This window comes from Ambystoma mexicanum, chromosome 8 (genome assembly GCF_040938575.1).
Source record: "Ambystoma mexicanum isolate Mex_15411 chromosome 8, UKY_AmexF1_1, whole genome shotgun sequence".
Lineage (NCBI taxonomy): Eukaryota > Metazoa > Chordata > Amphibia > Caudata > Ambystomatidae > Ambystoma > Ambystoma mexicanum.
In genome coordinates, this window is record NC_090929.1 from 1,633,394,229 (window position 1) to 1,633,420,369 (window position 26,141).

General features: G+C 42.6%; 1 protein-coding gene across 2 annotated transcripts in view; it reads right to left on the bottom strand.

Moving 5' to 3' along the window:
• LOC138473825 (deleted in malignant brain tumors 1 protein-like) overlaps nucleotides 1–26,141 on the bottom strand; it is a 733,343-nt gene that overhangs the window by 153,014 nt on the left and 554,188 nt on the right. For both annotated transcript variants that reach the window (XM_069612215.1, XM_069612214.1), the window contains one exon: nucleotides 9,261–9,481. In XM_069612215.1, coding sequence (XP_069468316.1) covers nucleotides 9,261–9,481 — 221 coding nt within the window. The remainder of the gene's footprint in view (nucleotides 1–9,260; nucleotides 9,482–26,141) is intronic.

The window sequence follows — 26,141 nt, forward strand, 5'->3', positions numbered from 1 at the left end:
TTCGGTCTACCTTTTGCTTCTACAAACACTACTTATTGGTATGTACTTTATACTTTTCGTATTGTATGTGAAATTTGGACTTTGCACTGTTTGTTTTAATTATGTGAATGTACATATAATGTTTATGCTGTTTAGACTTGCCCTAATGAAGGAATATCTATTCCGAAATGCATTGGCATTACTTAGTCTGATTATTGAGTTATTGTGGCAAATTCTTCCTCACTAAAACGTCATTAGTGACAACCTTCTACTTTTTCATAAAACTATGGTTTGACAGATAAAATCATCGTTGAAACACAACATTTTTTGAGTTTTTTTTAACATTACCTCTACAGTTGATACTGAATGCCTATATGATCTGAAATTAATTATAACCCAGATTGGGATCTCGGAGAGCAGCTGTATGACTGGGTATTTCACCTGGTCTCCTGCTTCAGTTGTGCTTTGTAAAGGTCCTGAATCAAAACACCTTGAATTTGAGGTTTACTGAATCCCACAGTCGTCAAGAAGTTATATTCTTAAATCTGCTGGTGGAACAGAAACTGGGTAAAATTGAAACAAACTTGGACAGGAAACCAATGGGATCTCACGCTCCCTTACATGCCACCAGTAATCATCCGAAGAGCCTAATATAGATCATACCCTATGGGGAATTCCTCACACTACGCAGGAATTGCTCCACTTTGGCTTACTTTTATCAGCAGAGTAGAGTCAGTGCACAGGGCTTCAAAACTCAGGGGTATCCCAAGCGGGTGATTGAACGTGCATTTTCCAAAGTCCGAGATATGCCTAGGGAGAATTTATTGATCAACATTGAATCTCCACCTAGGAAAGAAAAAGATCTGGAGGATTCTATATTGATCATCATTTATGACACAGCCTCTAGGAACTTAAGGACCATTATTAATCGTCATTGGCATGTGCTCAAGTTAGACAAGAATTTGGGCCAAGCCTTGGCTAATAAGCCCAGCACCACTTTTAGACTTCCATCTCAGTCAAAGATCTTTTGGTGCAAAGCTTCATGAAAAAAGAGCTTACAGAACAAAAGGAGCAATGGCTCTCTGGTAACATCAATGGCTTTTGCAAATGCACCAATTGCAAGGAATGCAAGTTTGCACACAACTGCACCTCTTTTGAACATCTGGTAGTAAAGCACCCCATTCAAATTAAGGACAGAATCACTTGCAGGACTGAACTTGTTGTTTATGTACTAATGTGCTCATGTGATAAATGGTTTGTAGGAAGCACGGTCTGCAAATTTAAACAGTGCATATTACAGCATGTAGAGCCATTAAGAAGAATGACCCATCCTACCCCATGGCGAAACATTTTAAAGATACACAACAGAATGATTTGATGAGTTTCACGTTTTTTGGCATTGCAACAATACTGGCACCTCCTAGAGGGGGGAATCGAAAATTGACATTGCGCCATTTAGAGACCAAGACGATACTGGACTGTGAAACACAATCTCCATCTGGTCACAACATAGATGGAGATTTGTACACTTTCCTGTGATAGGGACATTTATCAGTGTTAATTTGATCAAGTGGTTATATCAAGAGATGCCTTCTTAAGGAATGTACATATTAAGTGAGAAAACTAGTGATATTAGCTATTTTCAAGAGCTCATAAAACACCTAAATATTTTTCTGGGGTTGGGCATTGTTTGAGGATCTCTTATTCTTTGGCACTGTGCCATTTAGGATTGTTTCTTTCCTCTCTTTGCTGCTCCTCCCTTTCTGATTCGTAACCCTTTCTCTCCCCTCCATGTGTACAGCCATTTCTGGATTTCTTCCTTTTATTTTTGACCTTCTCCCCTTATTTTCATTCTTATCGTTTGGGTATTAGTGTACATTTCTTTGATACTCTTATTTTTATTTTATTTTAATTTTAGCTTCGGTTATCATCATTTTTTAGTGCATTGCAACTGACCGAGCTTTGAAGGTTTATACAGGTTTGGGTTGCTGGTTTGTCGATGTATTGACACACATTTTCAATGGATTATTGGAGTATGAGGGGGGCAGGAAATTACATTGAATGGAGGTTGAGCCCCTTTTTCAGGTATTGGCGAACCATGATTCAAATCGTTGGAAAATGTGTGCAGCTTTACACATTGGCATCCAGCCACGGGATAAATTGTAACATTGTTTTATTTACTGTTCTTTCTTATTTGTTAAATGTGGACTTGCCATTAGCAATTGGTGAGAGTTTTGGTCGTTTGGGAAAGCAGTATGTCTTCTGAATGCAGTAACATCGTGCTTACTAGTGCTGGCGCAAGAGGCTTCTAGGTCATAACTTAATGTGCCCATTCTTTAAGGAACATGAGGAGGTTTTGACCATGACATAGCTCTCAACCATTTGTGTTGCAAAGGCTGGTGAAAACACCCGATTTTGTTTTTGACGGGCGAGAGCCCATTGAAACAAATGGGCGTGCAGGAGGCTTGGCGGGTGAGTCCGCCGTTTAAAAGGCGGGTGATACCCGCCAAAAGCTTGTGAGTTGAGAGCTATGCCATGAACATCTATGGTTCACATTTCGCAGCTTTCTGACCAGGTAACAACTCAGGCATTTTTTAAACTATCAATGAATTAGTGTTTATTTGATTTCGCGTATTTGCATCTTGTATTATCTGGCCTCCTACATGCACATGCCACTTTAACACACACTGCACTTTTAGATCTGCCTCAGGGATCACTGATTGCCCTTTATGAGAGCTTCATGCACTATACACCTTAAATTGGGTTGTGACTCGGAGGCAAGCACTATGCACTTTAATTGCCTGGGAGTAGAGATTTTGATATCAGCTTGTGTCAGAAATGTATATACAATGGTGTGACATTGATCATTTTTACATGTGAGAAATCCTGGCTTATCTGCATCAGCGTGGTACAGGTTTGCCTAAATGATAAATTCAATTACATTTTCCATCTGACACATAACGCACTAAGCACTTTATGGTTGTCTGCATGTTGAATGGTAACGCACTAGACGGATTTGAGCCTGGCCTCTTGCCACCGGTATCACAGGTTCAGATTCCTTAACCATATCATTATTTTGGGCATACCAACATGGCCGCCAGCCTTTTCATGCCCATAGAGTTTGTTTTATTTGTAACTAAAATCGAGAAAGGTTCATGTTCTTCTATCCAGTGTGACCATAGAGAACACTGCAATGCATACAGAAATGTTTCCACATTGTTTGTCATTGCATGTGATCAAGCAACAAGTTGTTGCGAAATGCGTAATACTGGCTTTCAATGACTCACAATAAAGGACCGTGTGCTGCCAAAGGACTGAATTCCTGTGATTTTGTGCAATTCTGTGGTGGAGGTGTGCATTTGTGACGTGCCCAGCACGGTTTGCTTTGCTCTATATATTTATATATATATATATATATTTCTTCTGACGATGTCTGTTCAGATTGAAAGCAGCATGCATACGGGCCCATATGCACAGACCTCCATACCCTCATACCTAGCTTTCCCTCTCAACCACTTATCTTCTAGAACGCTGTAAAGAAGGGCGGTCCTTGGGCGCCAACAGAAGGACAGGCAGTGCAGCCATTTTAACTATACACTTAAATCCTGAGGCTGCCCAATTGAGTATGTATGGTTTATGGTTTAACACACTTTAATGTTAGGGTGAACAATTAAAGGATCAGCAAGCCCACTGTGTATTATGAACGTAGTGATTCAAGCATGCAGCCATTTTACATCAAACATACTTCTCAAATATAAAGATTTGTGGTCATTCTTATGTTAATAAAATACTTTTTGATTTTATGTAAAGCTGCCAGGAAACCTAATTGGTGCTATACGTACCCTCCCCATTCTCGTTGGAGTATTTTGAAAGACTGCTGTAGGAGTTTACTAGACTCTCCACCATGGATTAATACACTTCTATCAGAAAATAATATTTATATGGTTATTCTAGATTGTTATAAATAAGCCTTGCTCAGTAAAACAAGTACAATCTTCTAACTGTAAAGTAAGAACATTGTACTTACATATACTGGAATTGAGCATTAGAAATAAAACATTATACAAATTATAAAAAGATCCAGTTTACAATGTTTGCATAATTAAATAATTTCTTTTTTGTAATAGCTTCTTTTGCCGAGAATGCACACCATTTTGTCTCTCAAAATGCCCTTAATACTTTTAAAGATTAGAGATCAGATTTCACAAACCAAACTAATTGATAAAAAAAATCGAAAATATCCAACACAGTTTTGGACCTGCAGTCTTGTTTCGGTTATCCCTTACTGGGTCTGCCAGAGCCCTAGCACCTCCTGCAGAGCACACCCATGTTCCCATCACCTCCCCCATATGGCCAATGTGCCCTCAGTGTGATTGCCACATTCCTGCATGACATACATGACAATGTATGTCTCCAAATACCAGGCTCTCCCCACCTCTAGGGTTGCCAATGTCGCTCATGCTCTCTTTCTACATTACGAAAAAGGAAGTTCCATGGTTGAGGCTAAGCTGTCAACCAATAGTTTGGCCGAGAGCTGCACAGACAAGGACTGTTGGTGAGCTTGGCCTAGCGTCACCAGAAAGAAGCCCTAAAAACATCCGGTTCAGTCCCATGTTCCCGGCGCTCTTGGCTCTGTAATTAGTATTCATCCAAAAAAGTCAAATGTTTTCAAAAATCAATTGCAACCCTTCAAATAATCTATTGGATTTGTATTCAATTAATGTAAGACAACACCCTACATGTGTTTCGACTGATAAGGTCTTCCTCAGGTCTTTTACAATGTTGTCAGAGATTGATACCATGATATAAGAAAAACAGTCAAATACAGACAATTGATTTTTTGGATGAACACTAATTATAGAGATGACAGTGGCAGGTACAGGGCACTGAACCAGGTGTTTAACTCATTCTACATTAACCATAAAAACAGACCCGCTCTTTCAAGCTATCTGGGTTGTTTCTCTGGTCTCGCTGATGTTAGCAACGGCTGGGCTGGCTCTATTAAATGCGTTCCTGACAATGCGACAATGAAAGGGACAGAGTCAGAGGTCCACATTCAGAGTTTTGCAGTACCACTACAAATAATATTGCCAAACTGAATTTCTGTTTATGTCACGCGGTAAGCATGCAGGAAGGAGACGTGGCCACCTGATTCAAAGTCATGCAGGCTCTTTCTTTATTCCCCATTTTGGAGGTCCATAGGGCTCTATCGGGAAATGCCATATTACTACAGGCAGTATTACCGCATCCTGTAATATCACATATGTGGACGCTTTTCTGTGGAGGAAGCAGGTGCTCCGAAGGAGTTGTACCTATGAAACTCAGAGTTCAGCAGTGCTGTATAAGTGGCGGCAAAAACTTTACTGCAACTTTTTTACTGAACTGCCAAACTCTTAATGAGGACCTGAATGAGACGGAGAGAGACAGAAAGCACAGCGAGAGGGATGGAGAGACAGAGAGATAGAGAGAGAGAGGGTTAGAGAGGGAGAGCGAGAGAGAGAGAGAGAGAGGAGAGAGATTGGCATATGTTATGCTGTGGGCAGAGCTAGTTCTTCATTATTTCCAGCCACTTGCCTTCCTTGTTTTGTACCCTAACCCTTCCATATTTTAGGCTGGATGATGGGGGTTGGGACGTCCATGGGGGCTGGGTGCCACCACCCTCTCTGTAACATAGGACAAGAGGAAAACAGAAGATTCCCCATGCTGGCAAGCCCATCACCAGAATCCGAGGATAGGCTTTGTCACAGAACACTAGGGGAACCCCAGGACAGGATAAAACAGAACCGCAGGCGGGAGAATACCCGATACCACATTAAGAGAGTTCAGGCTATTGTAGAAGGGAACAATCTAGTAGGGATGCTCAACTTTCCAGGATTGTAAAGACAGAATAAAGACCCTAGTAACACTTTCCAGACCAAGGTAACGCTTGATCACCGTGCTCCCTACTACAAAAAGGTGTTAATCCCCCTTTTCCAAGAACATTCTCAACCCTTTAATAGAGGGAATGGGGGCCAACCAAACCCACCCCCCCCAGGTCTGACCTATTCTACCACCATCCTAAATCCTTAGGTTTGACTAGTTAGCCCTAGTCCCAGTAAAACATGCAAGCCACCAAACTTTGTTGCAACAATGGTGGTCACCAGATGAAAGCATGCATTCAAGGAAACCTTCTGAGGGAGCCTGCATGTTCAAGAAGTGGCAACACCAAAACGTTATAGGCAAAAGCGTCAAGTGGGATCAGCCAGTGGTTCTGTTCACAGAAGGCACAACGAACAGTCATCCGTTTTCTGACCTAAGTATCTGGGAATAAAGTGCTCACAGCGTGGAAGAGATGGTGAGTGGGAGACTGGCAGCTGCTGTGCAGAGAATCGGAAGACACAGAAGCAACATGGCTGTGGCAAACAAGAAGACTGACTGACATTTCAGGATTTTGAGGTTTCAGTCCTCATCGGACTTCTCTACTGTGGCAGCCAGGACCTTTCTTCACCCCTGCTGCTCCACGGGGTAGCGCAGGATTCACCCACCTCTCTCTTCACTCAGGCTGCTTGACAGGGCAGCCCAGAACTTTCCTTCACTGTTCCGGCCTGCGGGGTGGAGCTGGCTTCACTGTTCCACTGTGCCTCTTTTCACCACTCATTCACCTCCTGGGCCACCTGGGAGGACTTTTCTTCAAGGCCTACCTAAACCACTACGAGGCGGGCTGACAAGCAGCAAGGGCGGGTCACCCAGTTTGGGCTGCCCCACACACATGGCCCACACTGGACGACTCTTAATTCTTCACCCCGGGAAGCACCATGCAAGCTGTTTGAGCCTTCAAAGATAGGTCCGTTCAGTTTGGACCCCATGCGAACCAACAACTGCCATGGCCCCATGTGTGCGCGGGCTGCTCTGGGCATGAAGCCCGGGCCCGGTAGGTGAGCCAGCTCATCCCAGACACTCGGCCTGGCTCTATATTTTCTTCCACTCTCCCTCCTTTCTCCTTCCCTCTTCCCCTTCTAACAGTTGTTCTTTTTTAATATCTAACATCCCATTCAGCCCCACAGTGGGCTGAATAGATCAGTCTAGGTAGGTACATACACGCCAAATATAATACACACATTAAATAAAGTATTTTATCTGCGCACTCTCATATCTGTGTCTTTATATCTAGGCTCCCCTTGGCGGACACGCATGCAGCCCTCCCTAGCTGGGTACTACTCGGGCCACGTGCTATAATCAGATTATTGGAAGGCTTTGATGTCTGCTGCATAAGAATAATTGGGTTTAGGAAGGCTCATATGGACACCATGCTTGTTTCCCTTTTTTACAGGTACACTGCTGTACAGTACCTGGCGATCACGGAGCAGGCAGCTGAAATCAGAAGCTGTTTGAGGCAACACCACTCGACTAGAGCTGCTCCCCTGCTCTCTGGTTTCCATTACAGGGGAGACGCCAGTACCTCCCAATGGTACCTACAGTTCAGCCAGTCTGAACTACTTAATTAATTTTGTGGTTTGAATCACTGTCCTGATGAAGATGTCTCAATCCACCTACGCCATTGAAACCGGTCGACCACTGTAGTCATGAGGGCTCTCATGACCAACTTTTGATATCTCCTACAATAGCAGAGAGATACTGTCTTACTAGTTATTGGCTTGCACACTCACATATACAGAGTGAGCTGTTTTTATAAGAGCCATTTTTAGCCTTTCAGCTCTTCAGCAGTTTTAACCATAGTGTTTGCTAGTGGGATTTCCATTTGTTCTTATTGCATTCCAACTATTGTGACCTACGGGCTATATTAAAGTTGTACACTAGGATGGAATACAATTAGTTGACCTGTCCTCAGGTTATCTCCACTGAGATCGAGCAGCTACAGAATCTGATTCACAGTTCTGTCCATCGCTGCAACACCCATTTGGAAATTGCCCCCAATATCTGTTATTTCTGTATTTTTTTTCTCCTACCAGACACATGCCACTAGTATAGAAGGTTAGGGACAGCCCTCTCCTCTATTACTTTAAGATAGGCGATACACCACGCGCCACCTAGGGACAGGCACACTCGATAGGGACAGGGTGTTCTTCCCCAGGGTGAGTTACTCTTAGCCGGGTGGCCCTCCTCTTTTTCTTGAGTCTGAGCATTCATATACCTAGTTTCTCATTTGTGAATGCTATTGAATCACTACCCTCCTACAAAACCGTTGTTTTTGTGCTACCGCATTGTACCTTGTTAACGGTTAAAAGGACGCCGACGGCTTGTCCTTGTCCGACAGCTTCTATTAGCTTTCCCTATTATTTTAAACACTCCAGTACCACTAAGATACATATACTCATATTTTTTGCAATCACTGTTGTATTTTTTTATGCAGATCTATGTAAGTAACTTGAATTCCTAAAGAAAAAAATAAAAATAAAATGATCTTACCAAATATTGAGAGGTCAAGGCATATTCTATCGGCAAGGTAGCACAACACACTCATTTTGATGGCGCACAATGGCCATTTATGCATCATATTTTTAACAGGTTGGTTCTTTGCAAAGTACTGGAGCCAGCTACAGATGGCAATGTTGAGTGATGAATCACCAGATGCACTACTTGTCATGGGGAGGGAAGGGGGAGGGGCTGGAGAAGTTACGGCCATGTATATCCCACCCATGACCAACACGCGATGGACTGAAAAGGTATCAGATACGGATGTTGCTGCTGAAAACTATTGTATTCATAACACCAACGTGCAGGCTCAGCTTCAAAGTGGACACAAGTAAATCAGAGAACCTGGACCTCTGGTGGGTGACGGCAATGAAAATACCTCTATCGTCAAAAAAAGATAAAGGGAAACCAACACCACATACACCTCTTTACTTAACGGTGAGAGAAAGGTCACAGGATCTGATCTGGAATGAGACCAACAATCTGGCTTCAGGACTTTACAGTGAGCTTCATATATATAGTTTGTCCTGCTGCCTTTGCTACTGTGGCATGACCTTCCCAAATGTTATTCTGTTTCTCATTGATGAAAGGTACATATTATCCAGTTACACCTCGGTCTAGAGTCCAGGTAAAAGAGATCTTTATGTGGAATGAGGAAATATCCCATTTTTGGAATATTTGTAGAGAGAGGGAAAACTTAAAAACCTATATTTTCTTCAAAATTGATTCCGATGGATGACTCTTAAAACTTCGTAAAGAAGAAGAAATATTTTCCTTGGACTTTTAAGTTTACAGGTTTGGCAAATGCATATACAGTTAATTGTTGGATCATTGTGTTTTTAAGAATCAACTTGCTCCACTGAACTTACCAGCCTCGTTGGCATCAGGTGAAAGGGAGGAATAGAAGGCATGGAATCCGGATGCTGTGATGCAGTCATCGCCACTTGAGAACAAGAGTGACAGGCTGTTCCCTGAAGATGTGAAAACATATGAGCAATTCTGACAGATCCTTCCGAGTAGAGGAGATGTGTATAGTGGCCCATCATAGATTTCAATGAAATCAAGGTCACAGCCACTTGACTCCACCAATCTGTGAAGAGAATGAGATAGGAAATCACATTGATACCAAGGCAGAGAAGTTGGAATTTATAATTGTATCTCTCTCCAAAACTCTACCAGTATAGATACTGAGGTCATCTGATGCATTGGTGTGGAGCTGCAAATATTATAAATCTGTCAAGCAGACAATTGAGCTACTGTATTCTGGGCAAGAAAGCTTGGCAAAAATCTGGTTGGCTTCATGGAAACGGATCAAGATTCGAGAAAAAAAAACAAAGGTGACAGGTGAATAATAATTGTCATAAAACACTAATATCTTTAGCTGGAATATGGATTGCAGTGTATCTGGAACAGCATAAGGCTAGGGCTATAACCATAGTAAGCGTTGTCATGAGCCCGACCACCCATGAATGTTCTTGGGCTTGAGATGAAAGAGTGAGTTTGGAAGAAATGTGTGATTCCACTGAAAGAGATTAGAATAATTCATGGATTGCTAAACCATGAGACAAATAGACAAAGAAACAATTGGAATCCCAGATAAGGGATAACCCTTTCCCCTGCACACCTTAGAACTGGAACAACCAGTCAAAATGTACTATGATTCAACATAATAATGGATCAATTATCAAAGATTGAAACATTCAAAAGGTCTTTAAGTCTGGTCATCCAAACCCCAGATTAATTCACATCAGTGTTCAAATGCATTCAGATTGGTACTAAACATGTTTTGGAAAAGCATTCCATTCATCAGGAGAAAGACAGTTTTCAGTCAATACTAAAAATTAAAATGGATGAGACCAAAATCCAAATGTAAATTGCAATAATAATTATGTATACAATGATTATACAAATGTACATAATCCAAAAATCAACAACAACACCAAATATCTCATAAATATTCTCTCATGATAATCATAGAAGTTAATCACCACAAATCATTCAGTAAATAGTCAAAGTACCTGAGAATTCGATTCAACACAATTTGGGAAAATTCAAATCCCTGGAAAAGCAAATCTGGAGCTATGGATACAATTTCTTTTTAAAGTTTGAAAAGATAAAGAATATATAACATATATATAAAGAAGGGTAAGTTAAAGTTGTGAGGGAAAAATGACCTTCAGTATTGGAAAGAAGTTCCAAAAGATGTTGAAAAGCAGCCCAAAAAACATCCAGAAACTATAAATAAAGAGAACAAGAGATATCATAAAGCGCTCTGGCGTAAAGTGCTATATAAAAATGTAATAAATGCAAATCATACCTATGAAAAATAAGGTGAAATGTCTAGATAAAGGTTAGTAAAATAAATAGACTGAGTGAAGAAGTACGTTATACAGACCCAGTAGATTCCCAAATGGACAAACAAACAAGTCACCATGTCAATGAGAGCCTTATAAAGTCAAGATGGGCAAAATTACGTAGAGCTCATGATGACATCATCACCCTCCACGTCCAATGATGTTATAGCACCCAACAACATTGTCGCATAACAGAGCGGCTATGTTACATGATAACAGGGACTTATCTGCTCTGGGTTATGTCGGTGAGCCACAAGCCCTTTCTCACTGCAGTTTTCTTCAGAGGGCAATGCACATCAAGCGATAAGCGAATCGGAACAGCGACCTACAGGATCATTGATTTTCAACAATTGATGAGAGTGTTGTCATGTCTCTCTACTAACCTGTTTGGGGGCACTTTTTTGCTAGTATATGTGTATATATATGTTAAATATGAAAACATCAAATCTCCTCATATAGAAGTGTGATTAATGAAAAATGGTTTGTAAAATGTAAAACAATTGTGTATATAAATATATGATCCAAGAATAGTATTGGGAAAATATGGACATAAACCAATCATGTTTCTATATTAAAAATGAACTTCAATAATAATCACTCATAATCTGTGGTTTATATCACACAAGGAAAACACAGTATCAACAAACATATCTTCTGAGAGGTTTATAGAACAAATATAATGACCAATTCTCAATCCTAAGAATTTTTAAATCCAATTAAAGATACATAGCTAGCTAAGTCTAGCACAAATTGTAGATACATTGGTAATACAATTCATAATCTAACATATATCGAAGCAGTAAACCACAATGGTTCCTCTATATGTAACAGCTCAAATTGTACTCCTCATTCATCCCTTTTGGGGCAAGAGTATCTAAACAATCTATCCAAAAAACTCTTGTGATAGTTTTTGAATTGATCACCTCCGCTTTGGGGACTATGAACCACTTCCAAGATCATAAACCTAACCTGTGAAATATTATGCCCTTTTTCAATAAAAAGAGAGTCTAGATGAGATTTCAAATTGCATGTTCTAATACGAGATTTATGTTCTATCTATATTTCACTCGCCTTCCTTGATATTTGTCTCACATAGAGTAAACTGCATGGGCATTTGATGGGAGAGATTACGTTAGAGGGATTAAAGGGGGCATAGTCTTTTAATCTGATTTTAGGTCCAGTGTAAGGATGTTCTACTGAATTTCCTCGTATAACATTGTTGCAGTTACTGCAATTCAGACAAGGGAATATGCCTGTCTTTGTTATGCCAAATGTTCTCTGTGTAGGTTTTTAAGGTTGTCAGCCTTAAACATTTCTGTCATGGAAATTACGCCTTCATCCAAAGGCCATCAATGGCTGCCTTGGAAAAAGGCAATGTAATTGTAGGTCAAACTGTAGCACATTCCAGTTCTTTCTAATAATCCTGGTAACTCTGTTTAGAATAAGTTGCAACATGTACCAACCGTGTAGTTGTAGATTTATGTTCATGGCTCAAAAGCTTTGTCCTGCCTATGGAAGAGGCTTTGCATTGAGTTTCTGTGATAATCTCTGATGGATAACATCTAACTGTGTGACAGTCTGTCAAAATATCACATTCCTTCCTTGAATACTTCAGGATCAGTGAGGATACATCTCAATCTCAGGAACTGACTAAATGGCAAATTCATCACCATTGGCTTGGGTGAAAACTACTGAAGAATAGTGTATTGTTCACATCAGTGTCTTTGCAAATGATTGTGGTACAACATCTACCTTGTGAGAAATTCACTTCAACATCTAAAAAATGTATCTTTGGGGTCCCCAACTCCAAAGTAAATTTGATTCTAGAGTGCATTGACTTCAAATAATGTAGAAATTATTCGAGTTCAAAGCTTGTACTATTCCATATGCTGACAGTGTCATGTATATTACATTTCCAGATGGTGATTCTGATAGCCCATAAGGGGTTGTTCACTACATAACTGATCAAAAAAATGCATGCAAATGTTTTAATAGACTGGGGCTATTGCTAACCTGATTGAGTTCCACGGAACTTGTAAATAGTATGTTCCTTATAGCGAAATAAATTGTGTGATAGGATCGTTTTTATCAATTCAATTAGACATTACTTGCAGGAAAAATATCCTCCTTAAGTAGTATCCACTCTATGGCTTCGAGTCCCTGATTGTGAGCTATAGAGGTTTAGAGACTTTGTACATCCATTGTGAAGAGCATAACATCACCCGAAGGAGAACATACACCCTCTAAGCAGTTTAGAAAATGAGTGGTGTCACATAAGTATGAACATGTGTGGTGGACACTAGGTTGTAAAAGGCGGTCTAAGTAGATTGTCAAAGGATCAAAAACACTATGCGTACCCACTACAATAGGTTTAAATGGGGGACATGTCTTGTTCTTGTTAAGTTTAGGAAGAGCACACAACACGGGTGTAAGAGGACATGTTTTCACTAGAAAGTTATATCTAAAGGGGGTCAGTGTCTAGTTTTAGATCCGTTGATTCGCCATTAATAATTCAAAACAACAGCAGTCCTATCCTTTATCTGGGATTCCATTTGTTTCTAGGTTTTTTCAGAACTTATGTCTTATTCACCCTGAACCCAAGTTGATATGTGAATTATCTAATTGTTTGTACAAGATATAACTTTGTTGTGTAATTGAACACTTCCGTAGGCACACAAACAAGCCAGATTTCTTCATATCAATATTAATTGCACTTAGTATATTCTTATTAAAATGTGTACTCAATTGGGAGCGAGGCGCGACTGGAGACAGCGAGGAAGACTCTCGGGGCGTTTCAGATTTTTATTAAGTGACACTTTCGGCTACTTGAACCTTTTGTGACAAGAAAGTAAATCAAGTAAATTACATTAAAATTATGGAACGTCTGTGAAGAGACAGAGTGAAGGAACCACTTGGGCTCTGTCGCGATTGAACCTGCTGTTTGATCTCCCAGCATTAATCTTGGAAGCCCCAACGCTGCAGTGCGCTCGCTTCCTGGAGGAGGCGGAGCGCGGTCACGATCACGTGACTGATCACGTGACTCATTCTGGGCTTTTATTCGAGGGCAATCCACCCTCGCGGCGTTAAGCCCGCTGCGGGGACAAGGGCGCTGCTGTTTGGGCTGTTTGGCTGGTCGGCTGGGCACGAAAAAGATACGGGAAACTCCCCGCGGAAGTCACGTGCAGGTGGGTCACTTATTTTAAAAAATCATCTTTACATCTGGGGGATATCCCAAAGCTAAACAAGTCATATGACCAAAGGATAAAAAAAATCGCTAGGATCACCCCGGATAAGCAAGCTAACATCACCAGTTGTGTTGTGTTTTTTTTTTTTTTTTTTGGGGTAGGGAGACTGTTGGGGCTTGACCCCTTTGATCCCACCCTGCGAATCGATCCAAATTTATATTTAAAGCCCTAAGGAAAGGGAGACTGCTGGGGTTTGACCCTTTTGATCCCGAACACTGCAAACAACTGACATAACCAGACAACATCAGGGGACAAGATACTTACAGCCCCATGTGAAGGTTAGATATCAGTGTTCCAAACTAATACACATATGATCTCCAAATACCTAATGGCAGAAGTAGTGCTATCAACTAGATTGGGTGACCACCCTCTACCAAACAACCATATAGATGATTTAATATTATCCGAAGACAAGGATGTCATGATCACTGCTTCCAAGGAGTCAGGAACAGCCCAACATCCTTGGAAGCAGGCCCCTAACCGTTATCTTAGGCACCAGCCGGTCCCCACTGGGACCTTTTGGACCTTGTCCTGGCGCCGGTGGCACCAGGCTCATCAAAGTCATTGGTCCCGGCACTGGAAGCGCCGGGCTCATATGTATGAAGATGCTTGGGTGGACTTACCTGCAGCAGACCATGCTGCTTACTTACCAGCCACTTAGAAGTCCTCTGTGAACAGGAACTACTTTCTTACCTGGGTGGGGCAAGCTCCACTCCCTGGATACAGCACTGGAACTCTTCTGGAACTGGAACTCTTTTCTTACCTAGGCGGGGCCGTGGAGGAAGATGCCTCATCACTCCAAGGCTATTTAAACCACACCCGATAGATGAAAAGTGCTTCGCGTTATTCAGCATCTGCAGCAGAACGCTCACCGAGTCTGTTCCAGCCTTTCTTCTTTCGATCCTGAACCTGCAAGAATTATACTTACCATTCCTGTATCCAGTCAACAACAGCAACTGCAAAGACAAGAAACAACAGGTTAGCAAGGCAACCTTTACACGCAGTGCTTCTCACCTGATCCATCGGCTGCGGCCATTTCTTCACGCTGCACCTCCGCCTGTGAAGACAAAAGCATTGTTATTACTTACAGGCACTCCGCGAATTCCGGATTTCTTCACGCTGCATCGCCGCCTGTGAAGACAAAAGAAGAGACATTAGACAGGTATTTACTTACGCCCATCGCGCTCGTCACAATGGAACGCCTGCAAATACTCCGGCGTCTCTTCAGCACGAAATAAGCAGCAAGGGAAAAAGACAGTTTGAGCGCTTGCATTTACTTACTCATTTCCAGGCGCTTCACTCCATTTTCCATCTCCAGAGTCCTGCAAGACAAAAAGGGAAAAGTATTATACAGAGTCCTGTTCAATATTAACGTGCCACGCACCTAAAGACTATAAAGACTAAAAAGGTGTCCGGAAACTCACCGCTCGTGCAGTTAACGACGGTAACGATCCTCTGAGTTCAAGAGGCCAATGTTTCACCAGTGAAGGAACTGGCAACGGCACCCTGCACCAGACGCAGATGGAGAGCCCAGCATTCACCTATCTAAGGTGAGCACGTTGACCCGGGGGCTCTACGGAGAAGCTAGGAAGAGAGGGAGAGAGAGAGGGACATTCAACAACCCAGACCCTTAACCCCCATATTCTTTCACCTGCAGAAACCTCACCCTTTGAGTTCGACACACAGTGAGAAGAGGTTCGACCCCGGAAGCCAATCGAGTCCTGCACATCACTTTTCGAGTCACAGACACCTTCCTGCCAAGACCAGCGCCTCCGTGGGAATCAGGTGAGCGTTACAGAACGCGAAGCCCACCGCAAAACTCCTACCCAGGCGCAATGGAAACCTCAGACACTGATCAATTAGCCCAGTTGCTCGGGGAATTAAGAGCAGAAGTACATGCAGCTCGTCAGGAAACAAACTCTCTAAGAAGAGAGCTGATAATTTCCAAGGAGCGAACAGAGGACCTCGCTAGGCAATTGCTACAAACGCAGGCAGGACAGACACCTTTGCCCGCTCCAGGAGGAAGTTATCCTTCTGCATCATCTTTAAATCCAGTGCAAATCAATCTACCCGGTAATGTGCCATTGGCTCCGCCCGAACGCTTTTCTGGTGACCCAAAGAAATTTGCAGTGTTCATCAACCAGTGCCACCTACACTTCTTATGTCGACCAGCTGCATTCCCAACAGATCAGACCAAGGTGGCTTTCGTGCTTTCTTATCTCAGTGGCAGCGCAGCAGATTGGTCGATCCCTTTAGTCACCCAGGATGATCCGGTTTTACATGATTTCCAGGCCTTCCAGTCCAGCATGGAGAAACTGTTCGCAAGACATGCACAAGGGCAGGCCTTGGACAATGAACTTCTTTCATTACGACAGGGTAATCAAGACCTCTTGACTTATATAGCCTCATTCAACAGACTTATAGTGGAAACTCAATGGCCCGAGGATAAGAGAATAACGCTTTTCTACCGAGGCTTGCGTGGAGAGCTCAAGGATGTGTTAGCTCAAGTTGTGAATCCTCCACAAGAATGCTCAGACTATATTGACTTAGTTGTCCAATTGGACCACAGATTACAGAACAGGAAGGCTGATCGTTCCAAATTTGATACCCGAGTGTTTTCTAAACCACAGACCTCTACTAGGGGAGCTGACACTGTGGAACCCATGCAAATAGGGGGCATGAAAGGACCTTTAACCCAAAAGGAGCGGGAAAGAAGAAGACAGCTGCAATTATGCCTCTATTGCGGAAACTCAGGGCACTTTCTTCGAGACTGTCCAGTGAAACCAGCTAAGAAGGCTGTAGGAGCCGCAGACACCTGTACCACAAATTCTGAGCAGGGAAACGACCTAGCCCGACAGGAGTAGAGGTCCTCTTGCCGAGCGTTAAGATCTGTCCCGTGACCTTGCATTTCGTGGTGCCCATGGTCCTCATTAGTCCTGATCGTCCCGATCGTTTGCATGCAATTGAAGCTTACATCGACAGCGGAGCAATCGGTAATTATGTGGACTGTGAAATGGTATCAAGGATGAACCTACCCCTTGTCCCTAAGGCAGTAAAAGACGTCATTACTACAGTGGATGGCACAGAGATAGCCTCCGGACCAGTAACGCACACCACCCAAGAAGTGACGCTAGTGAGCCAAGATGGACACCGGGAGAAAATCGTGTTCGATGTGATCAAGGCCCCTCAGTTCCAGATCATTCTGGGAATCCCTTGGTTAGAGAAGCACAATCCTCAGATCGATTGGAGAGCAAAGACGGTTCAGTTTCCAGAATGTTTTACCACTTGTTATCCTCGGCCTGATGTTTCACTGGCGGCAATCTCTTCCGAGGTTCCCAAATTACCTCCCGAATACCAGGAATTCGAAGACGTCTTTCGGAAGGATCAAGCTAACACCCTGCCTCCTCATAGGTCTTACGACTGTCAAATAGATCTGATACCCGGAACAACTCCTCCTTGCAGTAGGATTTATGCCCTCACCGAGCCAGAGAATCTTCACCTCAGACAATATCTGGACCAATACCTAGCCAACGGGTTTATCCGTCCTTCAAAATCTCCAGCTTCCTCGGCTTTGTTCTTCGTTCCAAAAAAGGAAGGAGACCTTAGGACTTGTATAGATTACCGCGCCCTAAATCAAATCACCGTTAAAAACAGATACCCGTTACCTTTGATCCCTGAACTCCTGGACCAAGTCAAAGACGCATGTATATATACAAAGTTGGATCTCAGAGGAGCCTACCACTTGGTACGAATAAAAGAGGGCGATGAATGGAAGACGGACTTCCGCACCAAGTATGGGCTGTTTGAATATCAAGTTATGCCCTTTGGACTTTGCAACGCGCCTGCCGCCTTCCAGTATTTTATGAATGATGTCCTTAGAGAACTCATAGATGTGTGTGTTGTTGTCTACATTGATGACATCCTCGTCTATTCATCATCTAAAGAAGAACATCGGAGACATGTTAGAGAGGTCCTTAAGAGACTACGTCAACATAACCTTTTTGCTAAACTCGAAAAATGCGTTTTCAACGTAACTGAAGTTGAGTTCCTGGGATTCATATTGTCACCCAACGGAGTCCATATGGATTCAAAGAAAGTCGATGCAATTATCAAGTGGCCTTCACCAACCTCTATAAAGGGAGTCCAAAGCATGTTAGGCTTCGCTAATTTTTACCGCAGATTCATTCCTGAATTCTCTCGAATAGTCCAGCCCATCACTGCTCTGTTAAAGAAAAACAAACGTTTTGAGTGGTCTACTGAGGCGGAACAAGCTTTTCAGGACTTAAAAACTAAATTCATTTCTGCACCTGTTCTAAAACATCCTCGTCCAGAACTCCCCTACATCGTAGAAACAGATGCTTCAAGTCTTGCTATGGGGGCAGTTTTATCACAAAGAGATCCGGTCACACATCAATTACATCCTGTAGCCTTTTGGTCCCGCAATTTCTCGGCTCCCGAGATCAACTATTCAATTACAGACAAGGAACTTTTAGCTATCAGATCGGCCTTTAAAGCCTGGCAGCATTATCTTTTGGGAGCCAGGCACACAGTCACCGTAATGACTGATCACCGCAACTTACAGTATCTGAAGACGGCCAAAGCTCAGTCTTCCAGGCAGCTTCGCTGGGCTCTGTTTTTGGCTGAATTTGATTTTATAATTACTTATCGACCTGGCAGTAAAAATGGAAAAGCAGATGCCCTCTCCCGGATGGGAATAGATGAACATTTGACCAATCCAGAACCAATACCCATAATGCCTGAACAAAGGATTTTGGGTTTGGTCAGCGCTCAATCCTTTGAAGACATCAAGACCACAGTCAAATCACTTCTAACTCCGGCCGACTTACAGGACTGGCAATTAAGGGGAAAAGAATTTTCAGTGGATCAAGACCTACCTTTTTTCCGAGGACGATTGTACTTGCCCAGTGAGAAGATACAAAGACAGGTAATCTCCTGTTATCACGATTCACTAATGGAGGGTCACCCTGGCATAACCAAAACCATGGAAAAGGTCAAAAGACATTTCTGGTGGCCATCATGGAAAAAGGATATTAGAGACTTTGTAATCTCTTGCGGTGTATGCGCCCAAAATAAAAGTCTGAAGGAGAAACCAGCCGGCCTCTTACACCCACTAGACATCCCTCCCGGTCCATGGCATACCCTGTCCATGGATTTCATCACGGACTTACCTCCATGCTCAGGGTATAATACCATTTTAGTAGTCGTGGATCTATTCTCCAAGATGGCTCACTTCATTCCCCTGAAGGGCCTACCTTCAGCTTCAGTATTGGCCCGAGAATTCTTAGAAAACATTGTTCGGTTACACGGTTTTCCCTCGGTTTTGGTTTCCGATAGGGGAAGTCAATTCATCTCCCACTTTTGGCGAAGTTGCTGTCGTTTAGCCCAAATAGATGTGAGACTTTCTACCAGTCACCATCCCCAAACTGACGGACAAACCGAGAGGACAAATCAAACTCTAGAGCAATATCTACGTTGCATGCTCCAACAAACTGAAAACCCTTGGAAGGACATTCTTTGGATTGCTGAATACGCTTATAACAATTCGACTCATTCTGGAACCGGAAAGACTCCCTTCTTCTTATTATACGGACACCATCCTAGAACCTCTAACCTGGATCCTCCCCAAGAATTCGAGGCACCTGCTGTGGATCACTTGCACTCAGAGATCACTCGTGCTTTTAAGGAAGCCACTGACCATCTGCAGAGAGCTAAAGCTCAATTCAAGAAAGGAGCAGATCAGCACCGTAAAGAGGCCCCTCACTACGCAGTGGGAGATCAGGTCTGGTTATCCACTAAGCACCTACCTCTAAAAGGACCCCGCACTTTTATCCCGAGATACCTTGGACCCTATCTTATCTCTGCCATAATTAATCCAGTGGCTGTTAAATTGGAATTGCCTTCGCATATGAAAATACATCCAGTATTCCATGTCTCCTTACTAAAACCAGTACAACCAGGAACCCGATTGACCGAACTCCCATAACCTGTTTTAGTAGATGGAGAAATTGAGTTCGAAGTAAAGAACATCCTAGACTCCAAAATCTCCAAATCTAAATTGTATTACCTGGTTGATTGGAAAGGATACGGCCCCCAGGAAAGGTCTTGGGAACCCTCAGAACATGTCCACGCACCTCGTCTGGTCAAGAAATTCCATTTGAATCACCCCGACAAGCCAAAACCCCGGAGAAGACACGCTTGGGAGGGGCCTTGAGGGGGGGTGCTGTCATGATCACTGCTTCCAAGGAGTCAGGAACAGCCCAACATCCTTGGAAGCAGGCCCCTAACCGTTATCTTAGGCACCAGCCGGTCCCCACTGGGACCTTTTGGACCTTGTCCTGGCGCCGGTGGCACCAGGCTCATCAAAGTCATCGGTCCCGGCACTGGAAGCGCCGGGCTCATATGTATGAAGATGCTTGGGTGGACTTACCTGCAGCAGACCATGCTGCTTACTTACCAGCCACTTAGAAGTCCTCTGTGAACAGGAACTACTTTCTTACCTGGGTGGGGCAAGCTCCACTCCCTGGATACAGCACTGGAACTCTTCTGGAACTGGAACTCTTTTCTTACCTAGGCGGGGCCGTGGAGGAAGACGCCTCATCACTCCAAGGCTATTTAAACCACACCCGATAGATGAAACGTGCTTCGCGTTATTCTGCATCTGCAGCAGAACGCTCACCGAGTCTGTTCCAGCCATTCTTCTTTCGATCCTGAACCTGCAAGAATTATACTTACCATTCCTGTATCCAGTCAACAACAGCACCTGCAAAGACAAGAAACAACAGGTTAGCAAGGCAACCTTTACACGCAGTGCTTCTCACCTGATCCATCGGCTGCAGCCATTTCTTCACGCTGCACCTCCGCCTGTGAAGACAAAAGCATTGTTATTACTTACCGGCACTCCGCGAATTCCGGATTTCTTCACGCTGCATCGCCGCCTGTGAAGACAAAAGAAGAGACATTAGACAGGTATTTACTTACGCCCATCGCGCTCGTCACAATAGAACGCCTGCAAATACTCCGGCGTCTCTTCAGCACGAACTAAGCAGCAAGGGAAAAAGACAGTTTGAGCGCTTGCATTTACTTACTCATATCCAGGCGCTTCACTCCATCTTCCATCTCCAGAGTCCTGCAAGACAAAAAGGGAAAAGCATTATACAGAGTCCTGTTCAATATTAACGTGCCACGCACCTAAAGACTATAAAGACTAAAAAGGTGTCCGGAAACTCACCGCTCGTGCAGTTAACGACGGTAACGATCCTCTGAGTTCAAGAGGCCTATGTTTCACCAGTGAAGGAACTGGCAACGGCACCCTGCACCAGACGCAGATGGAGAGCCCAGCATTCACCTATCTAAGGTGAGCACGTTGACCTGGGGGCTCTACGGAGAAGCTTGGAAGAAAGGGAGAGAGAGAGGGACATTCAACAACCCAGACCCTTAACCCCCATATTCTTTCACCTGCAGAAACCTCACCCTTCGAGTTCGACACACAGTGAGAAGAGGTTCGACCCCGGAAGCCAATCGAGTCCTGCACATCACTTTGAGTCACAGACACCTTCCTGCCAAGACCAGCGCCTCCGTGGGAATCAGGTGAGCGTTACAAGGATAACGAATCAGTGCTAGTTAAGGAAAGCATGACTCCGAATCACGGAACGAAAGATTATAATCAAGGAGCAGTACTCGGTCTGTTCATGATAGAGGTTAAGATCGGCAATCAAACAGGGAAGGAGCCGCTACAGGAAGACATACAATTAAACTCAGAGAGCAATGAGGTCAACCCACCCATGAACAATTTCATATTCCATCAACTTGACAATATGATTGAAACGGACGAATCACCTCAGCCTCAGAAAAGTTCAGCTGATGCAAAGCAGTCTAAGGAAACTCTGGCCTTTATGGCAAATGAAACATCCAACAACAATGAGTATGACTTAGAAGCTACAAGGGAAACTGACCTTTCAAAGGAAGATGTGTCAGAGAAGCCATCACCTGTACTAGAGATAAGATCAAAAACAGTAGAAAAAAATATTCCTAAGGCAAAGGATTTAATTCAACTATCTGAGGTTATTCCCGGGTTAGAACCCAATACTACGGTGGAAGATTTAGCAAAAACAGCAAAAGGAACCTTTAACGGAACGAAAGGTAAAACAATAACCCCCAAACCAATTAGAATGGACTTTATAATATATACAGACCTAGAAAAGAAAATATGGAAATCCAGGACCCTATCCTCAGGGGATGCTCAAGACAGAAATAATCATTTTTTTGGGAAACAATCCCTACTAAATTGGGGGACAGGCATTTCTGGGAATGTCCCCAAAAGGAAACCAACTCATAAAAACACCACGGCAAACGAAATCGCAGACGCTGTTATGCTGGAAAACTCAATCTTAATAGATAAAGAGCCACAAACTGTAGAGACGGCCGTTCAAACCATGAAAGGGGAAACCAAAAACCAGTTAATTCAAACAGAAAATGACCAAGACTCAAACTTGAACACGCTATCATCAACGATAGAAGCACCTCAGAAAGAGAGGGAGATGACCAACAAACCTAAGACAGGGGGAGAAAAGTGTGAAAAGGATGACTTCCTGATGATTACAACAATGGCAGCGATCCTGGCCCCTTACATGAAACTACACGAAGATGCTACGGATACTCTGAAGGACCACACTAAAAAAAATATGCAAAATGTTGAGCAAAGAATCTCCGATATGTTACACACCATCCTAGAACCAATTATGAAAGAGAAGGAAAACCGATGGAAAGATCCTAGGAGAGACTCTCTAGGTGGTTCGGACTGCTCCGTTTTTCAATCAAAAGAATTAGCAAAATTGCAACCACAAATAGAAGAAAATGCAAATGAAGAGCATTTGAAAGAACGTACTGGAAATACGATTGAAAAAGGGACCTTAGAAGAGCTAAGTAATCAGGTAGAATGTCCAATCCCAACTCCGAGGAAAGGAGAAACAACTACAGATACAATGAACACAATAAAAGGAAAGGAAAAAAATAAAGAAAATAATGAACTGGTGCCAAATACATCAAAAATCTCTGCGGAAAACGAAACTCAAAGAGGAGCCACGGCGACCAACTATCAGAAAGCAAAACAGATCACAAAAAAAGGACAACACACACCTCAAAAAACTTTAGACCTTTCGCAGCATGAAAAAGATATTGAGGTATCAAAAATAGATAAGCAGAATTCAGAATTATGCGAAATCTTTAAAAAAAAGGACGTAAAACAGATGGAAGGTATCACTGCGTCGCAACGAAGGGAGCAAACCGCTATGAATGATAAGAAAGCGAAATCTACTTAACCATTACAGATACTTAAAAAAACAAAAAATCAACCGCCGCGAAGGATATGTAAATCAAATAAAAGCAAATCATTTTTCAAATGTCTGAGCACACCAAAGGAAGCAGCAACTACTGTGGTAAATCGAAACATTGGTAGCCATATGCAAACAAGTACGAGTCTAAATAACAATGAAGCAGCAGAAATGGATGACACCGATCAGGAGTTAATGGATATGTCCACTTACTCCATCTCGGATGACAACGTCTCAACTGATAGTGACTCAGAAGAAGAGGAAATTGAAATAACTGATGAACAAGTACAGACGGAACGAGAAAGGGGAGTCAAACCAATGTTGGATGACAAGAGGATAATTGGGGAAAACACAAACAAAGCTGAAACAACAAAAAAGGAAAATAATACAGTCAAGCCCGAAACTGTAAGTAAGAATAAATTAAAGACAACAATGACGGGAAGCTCAAATATACCAATTAAAAGTCCAACAAGAAACCTGGGAAATCAAAATATAAACAGCCCCATACCTATTTTGGAATTCAAGGAATACACCACAGAAAGTGAGCAGATCAGTGGAACTGATGATTTCCGGACTAGTCCCTTGAGACTGCCGAAACGCAGATTAAACCCGGAAAAAAAGGGCAGAGGTCTCCTTTTGGAAAGACTAGTACATACAGACGACAGTCTTATTCTAAACCGGGCAAATGTCCTAAGGTTGTTCCACCATATACCAGCCTTGAGATTAATCAGCTCTAGTGATATAACCCTGATAGAATTTCCTGATAAAAGGTATATGGATAGTGTTCGGGTTTCCACATGCTCCCAGTTGATTTACCAGCTATTACTATCCGAAGAGAGGACCATAAGAAAGAAGGGGTTCAAGATAACCGAAAAAAACAATAAAGAAACAGAACCAGAGGTACTGGATCAAGAAACTATCTCAAAGAAAGCTCACTTTCAAGAGGCGTACGATACGCATAAAAAAGCCATGAAACAATCGCAGGTTACCCAACCTCAAGACGGAGAACAGGAGAGATGGGTATGGTTGGCCAACCTAGCAGCAGGAAAAATGAAGACACTATAGAGCCGGAAAGTAACACAAAAGGAAACATGGTCCCTTATTTCCTGGAATACAAGGGGATTCAACCACCTTCTAACAAAAAATGAATTTGAAAAAGAAATGCCAGATGTACTATGCCTGCAGGAAACGTGGTTGAGAGAAACTCCCCTGATCGAAGGCTATTCAGTAAATATAAACCCAGCAAAAAAAGGAGAAAAAGGAAGACCAATGGCGGGTCTGCTGATAGCGATAAAAAAAGAACTAAACTGGAATGTGATTCATTCTTGGAACTTGACTCCATATATTCAAATCTTAGTCCTGGAAACCTCGTCGCCCCTAGACGATCAACACCACCAGCACGTTGTACTGATGAATATATACTGGGTGCCAGGAGCTAAAGGAAACAAATCCCTTCCAAGGGACGTAGCGGAGGCAATTGATGATCTGAAAGCTAAATGGCATCACCCATGGATAATATTGGTGGGCGACCTTAATTGCACTTGTCTGGACGAAAACAATAAAGTACTCGAAGACGTACCGAAAATGGCCACAACCAAACACAAAAGAGGGGTCAATTGGAGGTCCACGTTACAATCTAGAGATTGCACAATCCTAAATGGAGTCACGTTAGGCGACATCCTAGGGAAACCGACGTGGCGAGGGCTGAAATCCAAAGCCATCTTAGATTACGTGACAGTTTCAACTAATATGTCAATGTTTATTCAAAAACTTGAGGTGCAACCGACCAAGGCTAGTGACCACAATGCTATCAAACTTACTTGTTCTAGTTTTCTTCCTAAGAACGTAAAGGAAATATATCCATTCAAGATAGAAATCAACACTGGGAGAACTCGAGTTAAAATGAATCCAGCAAAATTACCAGCGCTGAACGATAACTTGATATCCACCCTAAATGATTTGTATCTGCAGCTATCTCTGCAAACCATCGATTATGTTCCTCTGCTAAAAATCTTCCATATTAGAATTAAACCCGGCACTACAAAAACCAATAATGTCACATCGACATATATTCAATCAAGCCAAGGCTGATAAAAAAAAGACTATGAGGAAACAGCTAAAATCACTGAAAGTCTCGAATGAGGTAAATAAAACTGATAAAGTACGAGAAATAAAACAAACCTTTAGAAATTGGAGAAAGTTGCACAAAAAAACAATGCTAAACCACGACTCCCAGGCAATGTTAAGAACGATATGTGAGAGAAATACAGCAGAGACGTGGGCCTTAATAAATAACAAAGAGACTTTGCAAGATGCCATAATAACAAATCCAGTCACAGAGAAACAATGGGAATTATACTACAAACAACAACAGCCAGTTCTAAAACCTCTTATAAATGATTGGATTATACCAAAATGGGATGAAAGTTTGCTGACCATAGACAGTGAGACATTAGAAGACATGATTAAAAAGCTAAAGAACACTAGAGCAACGGGGCCAGACGGCCTGACTAATGAAGGTCTGAAAAAGGACCCAGCGGAATGGGCTAAAATCCTACACCAACTGTCCAAATATATCTTGGTTTCGGGGAAACTACCGACTTCGTGGAAAACAAGTATTGTGGTGCCAATCTTTAAAAAGGGCCTAAGAACAGTCCCAGAAAATTACAGGCCAATTGCCCTTCTGGATGTTGCTGGAAAAATCTTTGCCTCAATTCTTTTCAAATCTTTGACAAATTGGGCAACACAAACAGGCCGTAAGGACGAATGGCAATCTGGGTTCGTAAAATGACAAGGCACTC